The sequence below is a fragment of the Anastrepha obliqua genome, chromosome 2 (genome assembly GCF_027943255.1).
Source record: "Anastrepha obliqua isolate idAnaObli1 chromosome 2, idAnaObli1_1.0, whole genome shotgun sequence".
In the NCBI taxonomy this organism is placed as follows: domain Eukaryota; kingdom Metazoa; phylum Arthropoda; class Insecta; order Diptera; family Tephritidae; genus Anastrepha; species Anastrepha obliqua.
Window position 1 is genome coordinate 92793158 of NC_072893.1, and position 23061 is coordinate 92816218.

At 35.1% G+C, this 23061-nt stretch overlaps 2 protein-coding genes across 4 annotated transcripts in view; one reads left to right on the forward strand and one right to left on the reverse strand.

The window, feature by feature from the left end:
- The window catches only part of LOC129236755 (rab11 family-interacting protein 1), a 61271-nt gene extending 43285 nt beyond the window's left edge, over positions 1 to 17986 (reverse strand). For all 3 annotated transcript variants that reach the window (XR_008581710.1, XR_008581709.1, XM_054870951.1), the window contains exon 1: positions 17489 to 17986. Coding sequence is in view for 1 of the 3 variants with exons in the window: in XM_054870951.1 (XP_054726926.1) it covers positions 17489 to 17519 (31 nt within the window). In the remaining 2 variants the exon portion in view is untranslated. The remainder of the gene's footprint in view (positions 1 to 17488) is intronic.
- Positions 17987 to 20304: 2318 nt separating this feature from the next.
- Positions 20305 to 21111, forward strand: LOC129236757 (UPF0729 protein GD16342). Its single transcript, XM_054870952.1, has one exon. The coding sequence runs from the start codon at positions 20477 to 20479 to the stop codon at positions 20777 to 20779; it is 303 nt and encodes a 100-aa protein (XP_054726927.1). The 5' UTR covers positions 20305 to 20476; the 3' UTR covers positions 20780 to 21111.
- The last annotated feature ends 1950 nt before the right edge of the window (positions 21112 to 23061 follow it).

Below are 23061 nucleotides of genomic sequence, written 5' to 3' on the forward strand. Positions count from 1 at the left end.
AATATATCAACTCCAAATGTTGCTTCATTTATGATGTGGCAAAAATTATATTTTTTTTTGGTTAGGGATTTTTTGTATTTTATTTATTGTTTATGCCGCTCACGGAATGCATTTCTCGCAAATTCAATTATTCACACCTCACCGCAAAACAAAAAAAAAAAAACAAAATACTGAAAAAGAAAAGAGAAACACTTTGAAAAAGAACTAAAAACCAAAGAGCAGTCAATATGTAAATATGTGGATATGTATGGTATGCATATTTGGGTATGACTTTTTTTACTTCTTTGAGAATAAATAAAAATAAAAAGCATAAAGCGTTGCAAAATGTTATAATGTCTAATATTCATGTGAAACGACAGCGCCCTTGGAACCTAGATAGACAGAGCTAAAGGAGTAGAAATCAACGAAAATTAGTACCGGGTGTTTTTAAGTGTTTGAGAACTTAAAATGGAAATATCTACAAAGCAGAAATATTGTTCTAATAATTTTTTTTTTTATTAAACTCTAGTAGATACAGGGTAGGCCATTTAAAGCGGGCCCATCTGGCAACCCTATAACTTTTGACAGAAACGTCAGATCGACTAATGACATAGCGCGTTGGAAGCGTCAGTCCAAGACAATTTTTACCATGGAGCAGTACACTCCAAAAGAACGCGCTGAAATAATTCAGCTTTACATCCAAAATAACTTCTCAATTGTGAAAACTCAACGTGCGTTTAAAAAAAAAAATAAAGTTAAAAGTGCGCCATCCAAAAGCACTTTACAGCGTTTATACGCAAAATTTATTAACCACGGTAGTCTCAGCAATACCAGCTACGCATCCAGACAACGTACACGACGTTCTGCTGAAAATACCGAGGCTGTACGAGCCAGTGTTGAGGAGGCTCCGCGAACATCGAGTTATCGTCGTTCTCAGGAATTATCGTGCCATGATACGCGATTTTGTTATGCCAATCATCGAAGAAAATGACATGGAAGGCTACTGGTTCCAACAGGACGGGGCTACATGCCACACTTCACGCGCTACAATCGATTTTTTGAAGCCATTGTTCCCTGGAAGGTTGATTTCGAAAAATGGTGATTTTCCGTGGCCACCGAGATCACCAGATTTGACGCCACCGGACTTTTATTTGTGGGGTTATCTGAAATCCAAGGTATACATCAACAAGCCAAGGACTCTAACTCAACTTAAAAACAATATCCGACGCGAAATCGCCGCCATACCGGCCGAAATATTGGCCAAAACGATGGAAAACGCCGAAAAAAGGACACATTTGGCCATCAAGGCCAGAGGCAAACATTTGAAGGATATCATTTTCAAAAACTAGCTGGAACAAATCTCCTTGAATCAAAATAAATGATTTTTCATATCAACACAAAAAAACATGTTTTTTTCAATGTTTTTTTTTCAGAAACAAATGGGCCCGCTTTAAATGGCCTACCCTGTACTTTCATAGCACTTATGTTTTGAATGTTATATCTGTCATAAGTCCGCTGCAGCCGTCTTGGTGGAACCAGATGTCGATGTTTAGCTGATTAATTTTTGGAAACTAAAATTCAGTCACCATGGCTCGATGACGCTCGCAACTCACCCTAACGGCAGCTTCCTCCCTCATTTCGAAATAAGGGCCGATGATGCCGCCGGTTGTTTGTGAACTTTGAGAACATATTTATTTTTTTTCGGGGTAAATTTACACGATTTGGAAGCGTTGATCTGGCGTTAAATGATTCATGATAAGATGTCAAATCTTACTGAACAGCAGTGTCAACACAGTTTGCCATTCTCAGTTGTGAAACCATAGTTATCGTTACCGATAGTTCTCATGCAGCTAAAAAAAACACCCGACACATATGATAGGCTTGGCTTAAAGTAGGTGGATATAAATGTGCGAACCGGTTTATAACTAATACCTATAACTATAACCTCTAACATAACCCTGATCTTGAAAACTGTAAAAACGATATTTCAGTAGGTAGTGAAGAATAAGCGCTAAAAATTGTTACAAGGGATTTCCTCAAAAAAACATATATACATTTTTTTTCCATGGAAAGAATATGGAAATAACAATGGCAGCAAACAGCTTGGCAGTGGAAATAAACTGTTGTAGACAGAGCGACGACAGATACAGATACTTGAATCGACTAAATTTCTCACAAGCTTTGTCTACACCCAATGGAAGTAACCAGAGTGGTCAGTTGGGAAGGAGCTATCGCACTCTCCCTCATTCTCAGCTCCGTTGTTATAGAAAATTTGCGATAAAAAGAAAAATCCGCGCAAAAGTAAACCGCACTAAAATGAGACTAACTGTAAGTGTGTCCCTAAAATGGCATTCTCAGACTTAAGCAAACTTGGCAAACAGATTGAATTTTGGTATCGTCTAATCAAAAATGCTGTGCGTCTAAGAGTTATAAAGCATTAGTACCGCAATTTGAAACAATATTTGAAGCAATCTGAGAGTAAAAATATTAGCCCTATAAGACTAGCATTTCATTGAAAACATATGCCGCGGTGAGGTAATAATTGCTTACTATTACATAGTTTTGTGTGTATAATAGACTATAGAGAGTACGTATTTGAACACGTGATATACGGATCCTCCATGTGCTCAATCTTCATTAACCAAAAGAGGCTTTAGTCACAGCAAAGCCGAGTTTATGCTGACAATTTCTTTTTTCCCATAACCTAACGATAAACGATGAACAAAGTTATACAACATTTTTTTTTGGACGATTGATTCAACAGTAGTAGGTGTAGTTTCATAATAAAAAAAATTTATTTGTAGTTTTTTTTCTTTCTTATATTTCTAGGTTTTTCTTTATTCTTTTTATTTTTTTTTTTTATTTTATTACTTTTTTTTATTTTATTTGTTAGTTTTTAATTTTACCTTTCGCAATAACGCATGAACGGAAAGTCATACCCCTTTTGTTCTTAAATACGAGTACGTGGGTCTTAAAAGATTTCAGTACACTATTGGCTACAATGATATTCAAGTGAATAAACAAAGTGGTTATAAGAGTTAATATGAACTATTTATTAAATTTCTTTGTTCTTTGGAATTTTCTATTGAAATCATAAGGAGTAGAACGGGGGTGGCGCAAAGAATTATTAAAACCTACACCAGATGTGACTCAGTACAAGTAAGTTCATCAATTTATTTGAATAATAGGTCGAGCCAAGGAGCAAGAGGAGATTTGGTGGCTCGTAAAACACTCAGGCTAAAAAGCTCATTGTAAGTCATAAATCAAATTATTACTATTATTGCTATTTAGAAGTTAAACAAAGTATGTATTCACACTCCTTAATAACAAAAAAGTCTTAGTTTTATAACCATATGATGACCATTTATAAATGCATACATACATACATAAATATATTTTATAAAACACCTGAACATGGATTTTGATAGCTGTGGACTTCAAAATGAGTGTCGAGCTCTAAGTACTCAACTAGATGAAGAGAAATAAGTTTGTTGAGTGGGACTCACAATCGTTTTGTACCTAATATTATATGTATGTTATGCAATATTATAGATTTTAGAGTACTCTTGGCAGAAAATTTCACATGCGACAAAAAGATAAGCCATCGAGAGCATATATTTCAGCGAATTAAGATCCCCGGCCCTCGTTTGGGAGGAGCGGCATAAAAATTGCATAGAAAAATAAAAATTCAGAAAATTGGAAATTGTGGAGCATTTGGTGGATTTGTAAAGTTACAACTCTATGCCGACCAACTAACCACAATTGAAGCATTGAGCTTGACCTGGCTTCATGGAGTTTCCAAATTATTGTAACAAATACAGTGGCTCAAACGCTTAATCGTACATACTCATTGTTTAACATTAAAATTAAATTTCAAAATAGCACATTTGCCATACATTTACAGTCCACTCCATTTATTAACATAACAAATAAATTATATTTATAGATATTCAAATTTTTTATGCTGGGAAGCAAAAATCATAGAATGCACGTTCAAACAAATAATCATACAAAATGTCCTTGAAATATTATAAAAACCCTTATCAGTATTTAGTTTCTAATTATTTGGCTTTTCTTACAGCGTTGAAAAGTCTTGGTGAAATATTGTACCACTCGGTTTTCAGAGCTTTCTTTCTTCTGTTCGTTTGAGTTCCGAAGAACTTATTCTTTAATTTTATGAGCATTTCCTCCTAAGCATGCTCGATTATATTGAAACTAGGCGATGGGGCAGGTGTTTGGAGTAGTTTCGGGCAATTGTAGATGAGCCATATCTTGGCAATTAGGAAGATATTGCTTCGGGTCATTATACTAATAGAAAGCAATATTGTGCAATATACCCAATATGCTTTAAGGGTGTTGATATTGAAATTTATCCATGCCTTCTACAAAATGAATATTCCGACATATGCGTTTGAAACACACCCCCACACCATCGAAAAACCACCTACATGCTGCACAGTATACTTGGCATTATTAGACTTAAATTCCGCATGAGTACGAAATAATGCCAGAAATTGACCGAGTGAGATCGGCGGATGAGGGGTTTAACATGTTGAATGCCACGCCGATTTTACATGGTTTGCCCGTGGCACCAACATGAATTTGTTAGTATGCAAAACCCCTTAGTATTAAAATAGCCTATACATTTTTTGATGTTTTGAGAAAATGAATTTCAAACTTTTTGTCGAAAGTAGCTCTCACTCAAATCTCGTTATGTCTGTAAATATTTATTATTTTTTGACTGACGTTTTGACACACTTTGTGGAACTAGAATTTGACAAAATTTTGACCACATATAAAATCGACGATGGAGGATCCAAAAATTCAATAAAAAAAATAATAGCCTATGAGCACATAGGCTATTGTTATACTAAGGGGACGATATTATGTGCACATGAAATTTATACATACATTAATAAAATATTTCTTGATATTCTATACTACATTATATCAATTACACTACTGCAAACTTTTAATTTTAGTCAAATTATGTGTTTCTGGCAATCCGGTCACCGGTGACCCCCACGCCGCCACGGCGCTACAAAAAAAAACTTAGTGCCAGCCTCCGGTGACCTCCATGACATTCAACGTGTTAAAGCGTGGTCGTACAGCACATATGGAAGAGATCGTATATCCTCATCAATGCATCTATGTCATGGAATTCATATGCTATTAATGGTGACACGAATTAAATGTTGAAACTTAATAAAACTTAGCCGTCTATCTTACCTTTCCGTTAGACACGCACCTGATCTAGTTGATACAAGCAACGATTTTTTTTTGCTGTAATGATGTATCAAACCTCGTTTGGCAATTAGGTATTTTGTGAAGACTTTTTTTTATTATTTTGTATTTAATGGTATTTTACATTGTTTATAAACAATAACATGATACAAAAACAAAGGTTGGACGTTAGCAGCCATGTTAGCAATCAAGGCAAATTCAATTTTATAAAATAATAATAAGAAAAAAAAGCAGTTGCGCTTTAGAAGATGCAAAAATGTAAGATACTAGGCAAGAAGTCGATATACAGTTTTCCTTAGTTTAACAACAGTAAATCCTCAGACCTCAAGACACTCGGTTATAAATTTTGTTTAATAATTTTCTTTTTTTTTCTTCAATAATTTTCTTTTTTTTTGTTCAATAAATTTCTATTTTTTTTTTTCAATTCAACGAACGAATAAAAACTCAAGCAAATCTTAATAGTTGGACGTTTATCAATTTTTTTTTACCTAAACACATCAAAAGACATAAAAAACATACACATTTTTAAGAGCACTTAAGCAAAGAGTAAGGAAATTATTTGGCCACAGTGCGCGTGTGTACTACAAAAATTGACGAAATTACTTTTGCTAAAAATAACGTACAGAGGCCATTAGCCGACCGCCCACACAAAAACGTGCAAAGGTAAACAAATTCTGGGTAAAACACAAAAATCAGAACAATATTTAAGAATTTGATGTGAGCTACAAAATTTCATCTTTTCTTTCTTTTTGGTACCATAATGTACGTATCGAGTGCTTTTTAAGAGCTTCAGAAGTTAAAATAATACATAACAGAAATATGGTCTTTGTTTTTATTATAATCTGATAGATATCTCCATTCACCGTAACGGCAGCTCTTTCCTCATTTCGAAGAAATAAGGGCCGATGAAGTTCGAAAACAGATTTCAAAGTAAAACTCTACAAATTGGAACAACGGCGTTAAAAGAGTATTGATGACTTGCCAAACCTTACTGAAAAGAAATGTCAACACAGTTTGCCATTCTTAGCTATAAAACCAGAGTTATCGATATCGATAGTTCTCATGCAGCTAAAAACAAACACCCGATATGTAGTATGGAATAAGAGCACAAGTGGCTAGCAAGCGCCTCGAATTTATAGTGAAATATGTATGGATGTGAGAAAATTTCTTTAGTTATGCGGAAACTTTCTGCCCACTGAAGTGAGCTCAAAAATTGCATAATTGTAAACAGTAACTAGATCGTCTCGTATGTATGTACATATTATAAGTGCATACATATGTATGTACATATATGTCTAACTGTAGCCGTATGCGGGAACATCATATGGATTCAATCAGCCGCGTCTTTTTGCGAAAAATCTGAGGCTATGAGTGAAGTGACGATAAGTGCGCTTCTGTTAATAAACACAAATACTGTAAATTAAATGCGAACTGATTGCAATCTGATCAATGTTTGCTTCTGCTAAGAAATCAAGCAAAACTACTGTTTTATTGAACTTTTTTCTGAAGAGTGAATGTAAGCAATCACATCAATGCTATTCATTCAACGCGCGAGTCTCAATAAATTGAGTAGATTTTCATACTGGCAAGTGTTGATTTTTGTTTGTTATTTATCTTCTTGCTGAGTCTCATGCTTTTATTTATTCATTTCGCAAGAATAAACGATTCCCATAAGCCAAGAGCCAGCAAAATGAAACAAACACCAGCAAATGAGCTAACAGTTGTTCGACAACTGTTTTTCCACTGTTAACAAACACTTTTCAGTCTGAACGAAATGTTCATTAAGTTAACGGTAGAGGAATTTCCAGAGAAAATTCTTGTTAGCCAGGACATTTTATTTTTCTATATTACAACAAACGACATTGTCGTTCTTAAAAGTGATCACAATCCGATTCAGATTTTGAAAGAAGTTTTTCTGATGCAACGTTGCATTTTGTAACATCTCTCCAATGCACATAACGTCCAATTTGCACTTTTTACTAAATGTGTCCTGGCATCTCTCAAATTTCGGATTTGGCTTCCCGACTAGAAATTTTGGCAAGGCGGTGATTAGGCGCAAATAAGGCAGACCGCATTCCAAATTTGCGCCTAATAAGGCAGCCAAACTAGGCCCAAGTCCCGAAAGGTATCTCCGCACATCTGCCTCATTAGGCGCAAGTTCGAAAACCGAACTTCGGTAATACTCCGGATGCCCTTCTACAAATCAGTTAGGGATTCCAATTTATGCCTAAGTGAGACACTGCCACAAATTTTCGTGACCACAACCAAATTTGGTATTGTTCTGGCATGCCAATCTTTGCCTTGCCTAACGTGGGCCGTTTTCTGATGTGGGCAACTTGACATGTGGGCGTGATGACAAGAAATCCGGTAAGGCTGAGACGATACAGAGAAATTCGCGGTCACCACCTGACCTTTCTGTTTTAACAGAGCTTTTTAACATAATCCATAGGTGTAAAATAGCAATATATTATTTTTTTTTTTATTAAACGTTCATAATAATAACAATAACAATAACAATATAAAACGATTTGTTCAAATTGCTTTATATTTAAACAAAATCTCAAAGTTCAATGACATCCAAAGATTTGTACTACTCAAGAATAATAAATATTTATAAATGTCTCTATATATAGAGACCAAACAAACACCAACGTCACAATGATGCGTCTACAAATTTCACAATTCAAACACACACTTTCCTCGTTTCGAATATGTCAGAGTTTCACCAAAATAAAACCGCTAAAATACGTTCAAAGAAAGAGTGGTTTAGTGAAAAAAAAAAAATTATTTTGTAAGTTAAAAAAAAAACAAAAAAAATAGGTCAACAAAATACATCAGCTACCAATAACGGTGTGCACGAATTGAGGTAAAGTAAAGAAAGGTGTTAAAAAAGAAGAGAAGAAGCAAACTGTCTGTGGCATGCAACGGCAAAACGCGCACATTCAACTTGAAACGTGTGCGCTTAGTTCAACGGTGAACGTGTAAAAGCTGCTAATGATAAATATTTAATGGGCCTATTATTTTAGGGCCAATTTTTTTCTGAATCTTAATTTTACAGTTAATTGTGTTTATCTCAATTTTGGAAACTTAGGTGCACTTTTAAAGCATTTGTGTAGGATGATAATTAATATTTTAGTTTATGTATACTAGGCCGGGTCGATTTGTGGGGAGGCAAAAAAATCGCCCATTGCTTTGTGAAAATCGTATTCTAGGGATCAAAATAAGAAACTTTGCCGAAGGAACCATACCTCTAAAACGAATTCTGATGTCCCCCAATTTGGGTCGAACTTTTTAGTTTCTTTTCTCATGTAAAGGCCAAAAATGGTGATATTTTGAAATGATTTTATGGGGAACCCCCCAGGGGAGTTCCAAGGGGTGCGCCACTGGCATGGGTGGATCGGCCGTCCAAAGTTAGTGGGGGTCGGTCATACATTTGGACTCGATTGGAGCACTCTAAATGGGTCAAAGTGGGATTTTTCGTTCGACCCAAATTGGGGGACATCAGAATTCGTTTTAGAGGTATGGTTCCTTCGGCAAAGTTTCTTATTTTGATCCCTAGAATACGATTTTCACAGAAATTTTTAAATCGACCCGCCCTAATGTATACATATGTAAGGCAGTAATCGCAAATTCAATAATTATATTGTAATTTAAAAAGAAGCCCGAATTGTTCAAATAAACGAACGGATAAAATGAAACGTTTTAATTATTCATTGATATTTATTTTGCTGACATTCCAAAGAATTCATTCAAAAACAGTTTTAACTTTTTGCCTTAAGAGACTTCCGATTGGAATCGATATATGATCTTCACCCATACAATAGTATTCTAAAGCTCATCAATCTTCCCAGCCTTGCTGGTAGTAGAAAAATTCTAGGAATAGTATGCTATTTACTTATACGTAGTTAAGCCGCTCACATAATCGATTTCTAGCCCATTTTTTCTGGCAGAATCCCGAGCATCAATATCAAGGTACTTTAGGAACCATTTCGATCCATATACCAAAGTTTTAACTCTTGTTGCAACACTTTTTATGTATCAGTCTTGTTTTTTACAGTTAAGAAATAATAATAATCGTATCTCAATAAATTACTGACTTGATTTGATGTTTGAACAATGTGCTTATAGCATTGGCATCCCAACAGAATGAGTACTCCACCATATTTCACATGAAGAATTACTTTAAAAAAAGCTGTTCAGAAAGCAAGAGTCGCATTCGCTACCAATTCAACAAAAGGATGGGGAACAACGTTTTTTGAAGATCTATCAGAAAATCATTACAGGGATGGTAAAAAATTTTTGGCGGAACATTGAAATGAGCTTATTCAAGTTGGAGGAGGTTATATTGAATAAAAACAACTAATTTCATTTAAAAATTCACTTTTCAGCCAACCTGTACTTTTAAAGTGTGTCCTGATCGTCGCGAAAGAACTTTACTTTAACTTGGCTGATTGGTACTTATTTCAAATAGAACAGACTGCGAGACTCTAGTTTGTTTCAACGCATAGACTTCACATCTTTCTCGTGATGCACTGCTTCGCTGATCTTCTGACCCGCAATATCCATCATCAATGAGGGGCAGTTACTGCCTTAATCGCTGCATAGCTAACTATTATCTTCTTTGTTGCATGACAGTTAAAATGCATAGTTCGGCTACAAACGACGTGATTTTGTTGCAGCAGCTTAGTTTTCGACTAGGAGAATGTTGCAGTAATTCATCCCACTACATTCAACCTGCAAGTCAGCTTGTATATATAATTGGCGCGTACACCCTTTTTGGGTGTTTGACCGAGCTCCTCGTCCTATTTGTGGTGTGCGTCTTGATGTTGTTCCACAAATGGAGGGACCTACAGTTTCAAGCCGACTCCGAACGGCAGATATTTTTATGAGAAGCTTTTTCATGGCAGAAATACACTCGGAGGTTTGCAATTGCCTGCCGAGGGGCGACTGCTATTAGAAAAATGTTTTTCTTAATTTTTTGGTGTTTCACCGAGATTTGAACCTACGTTCTCTCTGTGAATTCCGTATGATAGTCACGCACCGACCCATTCGGCTACGGCGGCCGCCGCAAGTCAGCTTACTGCCTATAATAACTCCAAGTTATTTTGTATATGATTTAAGGGTGAGTGTGGTTCCTAGTTAGGGGGAGATACCACTTCACTAGCACTTTGTGGCAACAGAGATGGGATTTCAAGGCTGACAATATTATCGCTACTCTTATTCGTTCAAAAAATATATAATTGCCGTAGCCGTAACCGAATGGGTTGGTGCATAACCAACATTTGGTAGTGTCCGCGTTCGAAACCTCGGGCATGAAACATCAAACAAAAAGGTCTCGAAATTATCGAAAATCTAATAGTCAGTGAGATTTCATGCAGAAAGCTCCAATACCTTAGATACTAGTCAAACGAACGTAGTAGAGGTTTCACAGTTATCGGAAGTTAATCATCTAATTATTTTAGTTGTTGGAGCAACATACTAAGCTCTATTAAAACCCGTTAGATTAACAAACTTGTCGTTGTTGTTGTAACAGTAACTTTGCCCTGTCAGTGTAGTGTAATCACCGGTCGTCTTCGTCTAGCTCATCTAACGGTAGGCCCAGGAAACTAGCTGTTGCGACAGGTTGGGCCCAGAGGGAGAGGGGTTTTAGATGAGTGGGTTTGATGGGCATGTGAAAAGGTGGTTAGTGTCGTGCGGGGTGTCTTCACATGCCGGGCATATGCTTAGTATGTCGGGGTCGATTCTGGATAAGTAGGAATTTTACCTACTACAGTATCCAGAACGTAATTGTGCTGAGGTTACGCGCGACTCTCGGGGAAGTTGGAGCTCTTCGTCTGCGATTGGTGGTGGTTGGACTCCGATAACGGCATTCGGGGGTCGGGAGCTTAAGAAGGTGGTAAGGGTCTCCCGATGAATGTCGTTTATAGCCTGTCTGTACACTGTCCGATCCAGTAGCTGTCTATCTGTTTTGTCTTGGTCGTCTATTGGTGTGCCGATAGACCAACTTGTTTCGATAGATAGTTGTTAGATGGTGTAGAAAGTTAATCTGCTAAAATATCCAGTGAGTATCTCCAGAGGCAACTGAGGCTCTTCGTCTACAATGACTGGTGTTTGGTAACTATCGGTTACTGTCGTTTAAGATCAAGCTATGTATGCTCTAGCAGATCCAGTTATTCAACGCAACTGTTCTCATTTCCATGTTAAATCACTGGCTTACGCCAGCAAACACCTTGAAAATCAATTATTGACGTTTCAACAAAAATTCGTGAAAAGATCATGGAAAGTGTTTATGTGGAACTCATTTCTATTTATTACTTAGCATGCATTTTTAATTGAAAAAATAAATAAAATCTCATCAATTTTGGTGCCCTGATAAGCTGGAGATAACTTTATTTCGCGTGTGTTTGCGAAAGCGGTATGTAGATCGGTAAAAATTACAGTTAACTGTAACATTGTTCTGAAAAATTAATAACATCCATAACAAGTCTTGCAGAAATATTTATCAGTATAGTTCTCTATCAAAAAAATGATATTGCGTAGAGCAACGCCATACGAGTGATAATTTTTGATTTCTGGACGCATATGTAACTATACTTTTTACAGGAAAGAAAAAAACAGTGATTCGCAGTATGTAGTTTTTTAATACAATAATTTAACTTAAATAGAAAATTAAAGAAAAAAAAATAAATAAAGAAAAAATTACAAAATAAATAAAGAATTAAAAAATAAAGAAAAAATAAAAAAATTAAATGATTCATTGAGTTTTCGCAGAGCTGTTTTTCACTTGTGTTTGCTACTTTCGGACAGCTGTTCTGTAGTCATAACTGGTAGAGAAATATTAATAAACAAAGATACACATGCACACACATACATATGCGCATGTATGTACGAACTTAAATGGCAAATATAATACAATGGAATAATAATGAACTTGAATTACTAGACTTAAACTTGATAAATAGCAAGCTACTGAGTTGAAGCTGAAACAAAAACAAATTTTACTGATAAAGTATGCATTGTTCAATATGCGTGTGTATAAGAATAAGCATATTAATACATAATTTTTTGCTTTTGTTCATGTATAAGTATATTTCGTACGAAAAATATTTACCAAACAACTGCTGCATCCCCCAGCTTCGTACAAAGCTCAGAATAATAAGCTTCAGTGTTTGAAAAAAAAATTACGGACACATTATATTTTTAGACAGAATAAAGTAGTTGTTTAAATATTGACATGAATTTAAAACTTCAAATGAGAAGACAAAAGCAATTTCTGTTGCACTGATGGTGGCGGGATTAATTTTTTTATATTAGTATTGAGTGTAGGTATTTCTGTTCGTTCGGAGTCGGCTTGAAACTGTAGGTCCTTCCATTTGTGGAACAACATCAAGACGCACGCCACAAATACGAGAAGGAGCTCGGTCAAACACCCAAAAAGCGTGTACGCGCCAATTATATATATATATTAAGGTAATAAATCTTAGTTCATTCTAATGGTGAGTTGAAAGTAAGTGAGTAAAGAAAGTTTGAGTTATATAGTGGTTATTGCAGAATTCTAAAATTTCTAATTAAAAACGTTGAAATTTTGACTATTTTTTTTAATACTTTACAAAATTTGAAAATTTAATTTATATGGTTGTTATTGCAGAATTTCTAATTAAAAAGTTTTAAATTTTGACTAAACTTCTTCAAATTTTTTACAAAATTTAAAACTTCGAGTTATATCGTTGTTATTGAGTTATATTGAAATTGTGATGAAATGCTTTTAAATCTTTTGAAGTTTGAGTTATATGTTTGTGATTGAAGAACTCTGAAAATTCTGATAAAAAAAAGTTTGAAAGTTTGATGAAAATTTGTTGATTTTTTTTTATTTTTACAAAATTTTAATCTTTGAGTCATATGGTTATTATAAAAAAAATTAATAAAAAATAAATAAATAGTCAAATGGAGTTGCTGCAATTGGATATATAAAGTCAAGTCAAATAGTTTTCTCGGAGACAGGGGCAAACTTATGTCTGATGTGCCGGAAAGAAAGAATACATTTATTCAATATTGCCCCAAACTAAATAACCTGGCATTTGACGAAACCAGAAAACTGCTCCATTGAGTTGATATATACTACGAAATCGATAGGTACCTTACCAGGGTGGTTCTCTGGCACTTATATGACTAACGTAAGGTGTCCCTGTATTATTGTCATGAAAAGTCGAAAATTCGTTTTTGAGAAACTCAATTCGTTGGTTACACCGAGATAGATTGCCAAGATGCATAGAAGTTAAAGCATAAGATGGACCAAATTAAATAATAAGTCCCGTTTAAACAAAAAAACACAACACAGGATCGGCTAAACGTTGCACGAATGTCAAAACGGCAACAGTACAACAACGGCATATATCGATTTTTTTGAAAAAAAAAATTAAAGAGTTTTTAAGAGAACCACCGTGAAATGGAAATAATTCTTCAATAGAATAATGGCTTGACTGATGCGTCTGGAGAGACCTATAAACTCTAGAAAGGGTTAGCGAGTCAAATTTATGCAAACTGGCGCCAATAACGTGGCGTAAATGGCCTCGGAGCCACTGTACAACAACTTTAGCTAAAATTAACTAAAACATCTAATAAATTCTGGCCAAATCATTGGCAATGCTTGAGAAACGAAGAGTCCAGGCAGAATCTTAAAAAAACCAAAACATTTAATTGGATATATTTTTCGCAAACAATAAGCGAAGTGAGCTTTAAAAAATGTCTCGCAAAAAAATTATTTTCGTAATAATTTCGTAAATGTATTAATAAAAATGTTAAATCAATAAAACTAATACACACAATTTAACCAACAAACACATCTTTCCTTAAAGAAAAAAAACAGCTTGCGCTTACATGAACGCATTACTAAATAATTGAATATCTCGCAATTAATTATTTTACGTACAATTTTACTCTGATTTGATTTTTGCTCACCCTAAAACTGAAATCAACTTTTTATATGACTGACCCTAAGTGCTCCACTTTACATTAGAAATGTCATTGAAATATATAGACACCTTGAGTGCACTTTTATATGTAAATGGAAGTTTGATATTTCGCAATGTGAGGTTTGCCAAATCTTCACTTATGTCACTTTGCCAAAAAAATAAAATTATGAATAATAAAGGCCTCAAGACTTGAACAAAAGTTCACCTCACAGTGCATTATAAGAAAATAGTTTGCATCAACTAAATATGTACTTTTAGTGTTGATAGTATACGAGTACATATGTAGATATGTATGTTATTTACCTACAAAAGCACAATCAGTAAAATGTTGCCTCCTTTTTAATCTGCGTTTGCATTAGTCATGCCGATGGCTTGCACACAGTTTTTACTAGCTTAAAAACTTATAGTCGCAAAACCCCCCGAGTGATTCGGTATGTGAAACTGGCTGCCATGAGGATGATACTGTAGCAGGTTAAACACCTACCTATCCAGAATCAAACCCCGACATACTCAAAATATGGCCGGCATGTGAAGGCACCCCGCACGACACTAACCACCTATTCACGTGCCCACATAAGCCACTAACTCATTTAACACGCCTTTTCCTCTGGAACCACACCATCGAAACAGCCTATCGTTAGAGGAGATTGACAATGACGACCGATGACTTCACCATGCTTAGCAGGGCTAGTAAACTTATACAACAACCACTCAATTACAACAACAGTAGAATCTATGTATATATAAGTATGTCCTTAAGCTTCATAAACAATGCTATGGGCATAGGAATACATATAAACAGATAATGTTTTGTTGTAATGCACACGTTTTAAAGCATGAAATGCTTATCTTATCTCATGGGAATTTTATTTTGTCGAGTAGACGCGCTATTGTATTGCCATAACGAGCGTAAATAAGTAGAGGAATCTTTAGTGAGTAATAAGCTCATAGTTGCGTGTAGAATATCGATTTAATTTTGAATGACTCATATCAAGCAGATGAATGCTGTTAGCTTAATCAGCACGCAGAAAATACGAAAGATAACTAAAAAGTTAAAAACAAAAGGAAGAAAATTCCATCAGAAGATCGGCAAAATTCTCATTAGGCCACTTCAAAGATGATATTCAGCTATTGTAGAAGACATCGCAACATTTTTCAATATAATCAATATAAGAAATCAGTGAAATTACAATAGTATAATTCATTTTAACAGCGACCTCGTCGAGTAAAGAATAATCACATTAAATTATGCTGGTTTTGAATAAATCACATATATGTAATTATAAAACCAACAAAAGTTGCCCGGGGGTCGTTCCGGTAACGCAGAACCGACTATGGTGAATATACACATGTACAAGGTCATTCTAGTCACATATTTTTACAACTATTGTATATTTCAGACAACACATTACATCTGTTACTAGCAATCCTTCTAATTTCAATTCATATGTATGGATATTTGTTATGAATTTGAAATTATCCTTACTACAACATATTTTAGGTTTCAGAGTAAAATGAAATTGCAAATTATTTCAATTTCAGCCATAGCTAGCAAATTTCGTGCTGACACCACATCTCTTGGTTAAGAATTTACGCTCCAATACGATTGCAGTATGTGAACTATTTTTGGATTTGTTGCTAAAAATTGTTTTAACGGTTTTTTCTTTGTTTCTTATTCAATGAATTTTCGTTTTAAGTTCATTGGAATTCAGCACGTAAAAACAAATGTTGAGCCAAATTCAGTCAAAGTCGGCAGTTGCATGTAAAAATAAAGTGAAATCTGCTGAACGCCAGAGAACCAAAGCAACTACCGTCACGTGACATTAGTAATCGTATGGGTACAAATATACATCATATTTGTATGTACAGGTGGCGAGTGATGAGCGCTTTGGCAAATAGTAATGTTTTAATGCCGATGGCGCAGGCAGCTGGTACTGCTCGGCACCAGCATTGAGGTGCATTGGGGCAAAACAAAGCAATTTGATTGTAAATATGTATGTATGTACATAAGCACATGCATGTATGCATATGTGTGGCTGCTGCCATAAATTCATGTAAGCACAACACATTTGTCGAGAACAATGGCACAATGTAGAAAGTGGCACATGAACCACTCTGAAGTGCCTCGCTCAACTTTGCGAGTTCAATCTGAAATGCCTCAATCTCAGAAAAAACGTGCTTAATTAATCTACTTATATGCATATTTATACACAAACGAGCATACTTGTGCACGAAATCGAAAATACATTTTTTATTTTTTTATTTGCGTTTTATTTTGCACATTGAAAAAATTTATCAAAAAAAAAGAGTATATAAAAAGTGAAATTAAAACAGAAATTTACCGGGCGTCCAAAGTTGAGCACTAAACGTACCGGTCACTACGAGTTGTCAGCTTTTAAGCCAAGTTTAAGTTTTAGTTTAGCATCGCCGTGTTACATATTAATACTATATGTAAGAAACTTAATGACATACCAACAGTAATGCCGCACAAACATAAGCACTAGTACAAGCAAATTCCAACATAATAACCATAGCGCTGTGTTCGTACTCGGTCAACACTGTTGTTTTTCATTTTGCTATGTGCTTTTAATACGATTTGCAGAGCGCGTTTACATTTGGTGCAATTCACGATTTTTTTATTAAGTCTGATTTACCTTGTGCGGCGAGGTTTGTTTTTATTAAAATTTGAAACTTATTTTCGTGCCCGTTGCTTCTGTGACTGAGTACTGATGGCTTTCTGAAAACCTGTTCTCCGCTAGCGACGCTGTGTGTTGGTAAGGTGATGTTATGTACAAAGTATATACATACATATTTATGCATAAAGAAAGTGGTTGCTCACAATTCCGTCAGCCAATGGCTTACTTGACAACGACGATAGTGAGTCGACCACTGACGCAGTTAGCTATGTCAATAACGCGCTGCCACACAGCAACGAACAGTAGCTTTAACAATGGGAGCTGTTGTCGTTTGTGAAAAACCAAGATTTCTTTTTATTGAAGGTATGAAAATATGCATAATTTTCATAGGAATTTTTTCATAAGAACTTTGCAAGAACGGAATCGTGGATTGGTGACTGCTATTTTTCGAAACATGGGGCGTCAATCACCACTTGGTCAAGTTTCGGAGCTAGTAAATGCTCTAAAATCATACACATATGTGCATATGTAATTAGCCAATTTTTATGAAAACGGACTATAACCTTCAGTGGGAGCAGTGATTTGGTAAAACTTTGTAATGAGAACAGATTAAAACAAAAATTGTATATTTCCCAGTTTAATGACGAATTTACTCACCAGTGACTTGTATGTGCGTTGGGCTCCACATTGTTCAGCTCCCTATTATACCGCTTAATCCAATTATCTACTCTCGCCGTTTTGTACTGAGGTTGAAAACAAAATTGCCTGTTCTCCTGTGCCACTTAAAAACTTTTATATTCTATTAATATTTCTCGATTAATATGTTGCTCCTTCTGAATAAATTGCGTGATTTATAATTTTTGCTTTTAAATTTATGGGTATTTTTTTCAATTTGAACCTTTTCCTTTGGTACTTGCTCTGCCAAAAACACCATAACACTTCACTGCACTCGCGTTTTACAATTGTTTTTGTCCCGAAAAGACCGTCCTGCAATGCTCTAGACTTTTTGGTTTTTTTTTTTTTAATTAAAACATATGACATATAAAAACAATTTTGAAAACATTACTCATTCAACGCCAACTATTTCACAAAAAAAACAAATTGCAAATATCGCCTCGAAGCGACAACCAAGCGCAATAATATCCAAACGGGTTCAAATGCACAAAACGAGTGACAGCTGTTGGCAGAAAACTTTCAACGATTCAATGTAACGAGTAAGCAGAGTTGCAGTGCGCTAATATAAACTGATTAAGTAATTTTTAAAAATGTTTGCATTACTTGAAATTACTTAAATATATATTAAACCTTGCGTGAGTTTCAACTGGAAAAAAGTCGCCGGAAATGTTTCCACTCATCCGAAATAAACTTTGCTTCGTTTTTTAAGGGGTTCCAAAATTGACCAAAAATAGTCTATATGGGTACCAATCGACGCGTTTTGATCGCAATATTAATATTCCAGAAATTATTTACCAACTTTGACTTTCATCGCGCGTTTAGTGTTATTTTTCTTTTTTGTTATTGAAATATTAAAATTATTAGGAATATTTAGCAAAATATCGTTTTGAAATAGTCAAGAATGCATGCCATTAGTGTTCAAGTTGAGTAATAAAAGTACGATCACATATGCATTAATTACGAAGAAATCCGCAAAATCAGTCTACCCGTTTACATATGGATTTCTTGCAAAATTGACAATCAGACCGTTTTGAAAGGTTTTTCTTCATAGAAACTGCTGTGGTGGAATATTTTGATTTGTTTAATTATTATTCGCGATATGAAGAAATTACAAGGAGAAGCAATAGTTAATTTAATTGCATAATTTGATGCCAGTAACAGACATTTGTAGGAAATCCGTAAACGAGGTCTACTGAGGTTTCAAAAAAATATGGCAGCAATACTCATGCGAAATTCGATAATACATTTTATAATAAGAGGACAAAGCGTTTATGGATAAACGTGTTTTCTGTAATATGAATGCATAATTAATAATATTACAATTCTATTAGAATTATGTCTACAAACCTGTTTTCTTTGCCTGCATCCATTTTATTTAGTTTTTACTTTGACATTTTTCTTTACACGCGTAAAAATAATGATCTATTACAGATACGGGTATTAGCTGCCCTGATGCTAAGAAATAATTATTTATTAAAATAAAAGAAGTTGTCTGTAAAGTCGGTCCTATTCTCAACAGAGAATTGGTTCATTACCATGCACACAGGAAGAAGGCATATGCAAATACAAATATGTGAATTTATATACATATGCGCATATACATACATACATATTTATGTATGCTCACTCAACTAGGAGAGCGCCAGATGTCGAACGTTGCCGAACGCGGGGGCCGATTGTGCCTCTTTGTCGTTCTTTCCGCGCTCTCGCTTGCAGTTCAAGCAAGGTAACGCCGCATTTTTTGGTGCGTCCAGCCGGCTACATCGAATTATAAGACGTTATCACGTCAAAAATCTTAAATTGCAATTTATCACACTGATCCGAAATATCAAAACAATTAATATAATTTCGAACGAGTTAGTGCAAACTAACATTGCATCCAGTGTGTCTTGTTTTCCTTTTCAAAAGTTTCATACTTAACATTATTATTTATTTATTATTACTGTAATTTTTCGCAAATGTTGCCCATTCTACTTAAATTATGAGAACTAAGTCGAATGGCCAATCCGCATTAGTTGCACTGAATTCCTGTGAATATTCCCAATGAAGTAGTTAATCTCGATTAGCATCACCGTCTGCCTAGGATACTACTGAAAGAGTAATTAGTAAGAAAAAAACACTCTTTCAATGTAGAACATCGGTCAACTTTGAGACAACTGAGGGACAATTCAAATCGTTTGTCGCGACCTGAAGTTTGGTAAGTATAGTAATATTTATTTCTTGTGTATTTACCAAACAAAATAATGATATATGGAGGTGTTTGGTATCTGCTAGAACACTGTCCGATGCTCCCGTATAACACAAATGCTAAATGGAAGATGTTCAAAAAAGCAGTCTAAAAACTGCTTACTAAAAACTGTGGAGGGTCTGTGCCAGTTGGTAGAAGAGTACTCTGGACGTAAATAGTTGATAACTATGGGGCAAATAAAAATTACTAGGCAAAAAATGTACGGCAAGCATCATAAAGAATATTGCCGCAGAACGTATGTGTATGCATAAATAAAGAGACAACCAAAGGGGTTAGGAGAAAAAGTCCAAGACAGTTGTAACGATATTTTGTTCTAATATTATCGCGAAGACTTCTAACAAATGTGTAGATTTCAGATGCAAATATTTCAATAACTTAACTCGCTTCTTTTTTTTCCACCAAAGCAGCTGTTGAAAATTGCCAGAAGCATACAATTACAACTTTTCGCACCTTAGTGCAGTCATGCGGTACAGCTGTCAACCACAATGCACTCAGCGCCATCTATCGGGAAAATCGAACAAAGCAAAGGTAAAAAAACAAGCTGTCATTTTTTAATTTGTTTTGATTACTTCAATTAAAATTTACGTCTTTAATACTTTTTGGAGTACAAATATTCTAAAAACCGTCTTGCGTAGTTTTTGACTGTTTCGGTCAAGCAGACTATACAAATTACCGGAAACCAATTGCATTCCTTTTCCGTAAAATAACTACAATTAGCCGAAATGGTGTGTGTGCCCTGCTTCATCATTCCCGTGTTACTCTACATTTGGCACAAGTTTTTCCAGCCTATAGTACTACCAATTATACAACGCTACTGGAATCCTTGGGAGAAAAAGGATGCTCAGGGCAATGTGATAAAGAATGTTCCGGAATTTCCATTTGAGTGCAAAGGAGGCAGCTGTCCATATACTGGATCTAAAAACAAAACTCTAGCCGATGGCGGAAATGAAAAGTCAGCTGTTGCGAATGGCGCTTCCGATGGTGCTGAAACAGCAACTATAGCGGAGGCAAAGAAAGACAACTGAAATTACTTCAGATTTAAATAACATAAACATGAAATTTTTACAAAGCTATGACTATGTTTGGGTCTCGTCCTTGCAGCAGCTAAAGTACAAACATATATTGTACGAAGACATATGCAAATAGCTATACATTTAAGTTTAAGAACAAGAAAGCTGATAATTTTTAGCTGTGGTGTGGGTGCAAAGGTGAATTCACAAATTTAATTCAGTTATGTGTTGTTAATAGTTCCAAATTCCGAAACTTCTTCTATGTATAAGCACACTTTAAAACATTTTTGGTAACTAAACAGCAAAAAAATTTTTGGCTGTAAATAAAATTATTTCAAATTATAGTATTTCTTTTGACTACTCTTGAAATTCCTGTTGGAAATGACTCACTTAGTACTTGCCATTTCCAAATAAAAGTCTTGACTGTGAGATTATTCAGGAATTTATTTATTTATATTTATCTTATCTTAAATTACACCTTTGTTTTTGTTTTTTGATCATTTCCACTTGCATTGTTTATGTTGTAATAAGATTCACCATAAATTCTGCATGATAAAAGTTTATATTCTATTACATGGCAAATACTGTGCAGCTAAAATAAAAAGTTTATTGTTTAAGTTTATATAAATTATTTGAATGGTAGTGGTTATTTGATATTAAGGCAAACAATTTTTTTGCTAACTGCAATCAAAAGTTTTGCCTCATTGGTTTTAAAGCCCATTGGATTTTGGTACTATACTCGTATTGTGCGAGTCTCAAATGGCTCGAAAATGGCGTTGATAATAGCAAAAGCGTAATGTGATGATAACATGTAATAGATAAGAATAGAGGGTATATATGAAGGTCGTTCGAAAAGTACGAACAAAAATAAAAACCTTAATTGCTTGAGGTTGTTGTTGTTGTAGCATCATAAACATTCCCCATACATGTACGGGGAATGCTGCTGGAGTGACAGTCCTTGGTCGGATATAAATCCGGATCGCTCGGGTAACGTAGAACCGACTGTCGTGGGAAGGAATTGTTTGGGGTAAACCTTTTTTATTTTTCGACTTAGTCTCCTTTTAGATTTATGCACTTCGTCCAATGCTGTTCTAGTTTGTTGATCCTTTCCGAATAATAGAATTTGTCCAACTCTGTCGAGCAACTCTGTCTGACAAATAGCCATTCGTTTCTGCAATGACCTGTCGCTTGAATAAAATCTTTTCGCCGCCAATCATTTATTCAAATTGGGGAACAAATAGTAGTCCGTGGTTGCTAGTCTGGAGGATGGTTCCATGTGTAGAAGTCCACGCAAGTGGGGAAAGTTACTGGCCGCCATTCACTTGGAAGTGGCCAGGACGATTCTTCTGCATATGGATCAAGCAGCTCACAACGTATCCTCTGGGTAGCTTCCGAACAACCGTTCGCGTTGCTCTATCGTGTAAAGTTGTACATCTGTCCACTTGACAAATGTCAAAGATGACATACAAAGGGTATCTTCTAAGAATTATTAACTACTGACATCTAGGCGTCACTTTTGAAATACCCTTTATTTCATTCTATATTTATTTTTGTGATATGAATTTTTATAACATTTTGTTTAAGTTGATATAGTTTAGTTCCTTTTTAACCTTTTGTAGGTTAGGTTAGGCTTTTGTGGCAGTCGGCTTAAGGGTTCCCCCCTGGTCTAGAGCGCAAAAAATGGGCATATTTTATGAATTTATTTTGACTCAACAAAGGAATCAATCGAAAATCTGTGAAATAGGTTTAATAATATAGCTTTCATGGTACAAATACAAAATTTTTCGTCTGAATTAATTTCAAAATGACCGCTGTCCAGCAGTTCTCCTAAGGCGCCTTTTTTTCTAGTGGGTCCATTGCCGAAGACGTAAATTCCTTAATTTTTGTCCTGGATCAAAAAATAAAATTTTTTTAGTTTCTATATAACAACAGAAAGAGACGTACGTACGATTTTTTCGATATTTTGTTTTTTCGCGAAATGGTGCACGTTTGAACAAAAAGTTACAATTTTCACTATAAAGAACGACATAAAATTGTTGATTAAAAAAAAAACTATGTAATATAAATAAAAAATCCTACGTACGTCTCCGGAGAAAGGTATTTCGAATGTATTGTCAAAATTTCGTAAGAATCGGTAAAGATTTGTTCGAGTTATGTCTTCGGCCAGTTTAAAAAAAGTGATTTCGAGAAAAACGCGTTTAAAGTTGTAAGTAGCATTCGGGGCATACCTGCGAGGCACTGCCGTCGAATGAAAAATTTGGGCATTTAGACATTTTTGCTGGCATCCCTCATTTGGT

Coding starts and splice junctions, on each gene's coding strand:
- LOC129236757 (XM_054870952.1), top strand. CDS start 20,477: ATGGTGTGTGTGCCCTGCTTCATCATTCCCGTGTTACTCTACATTTGG.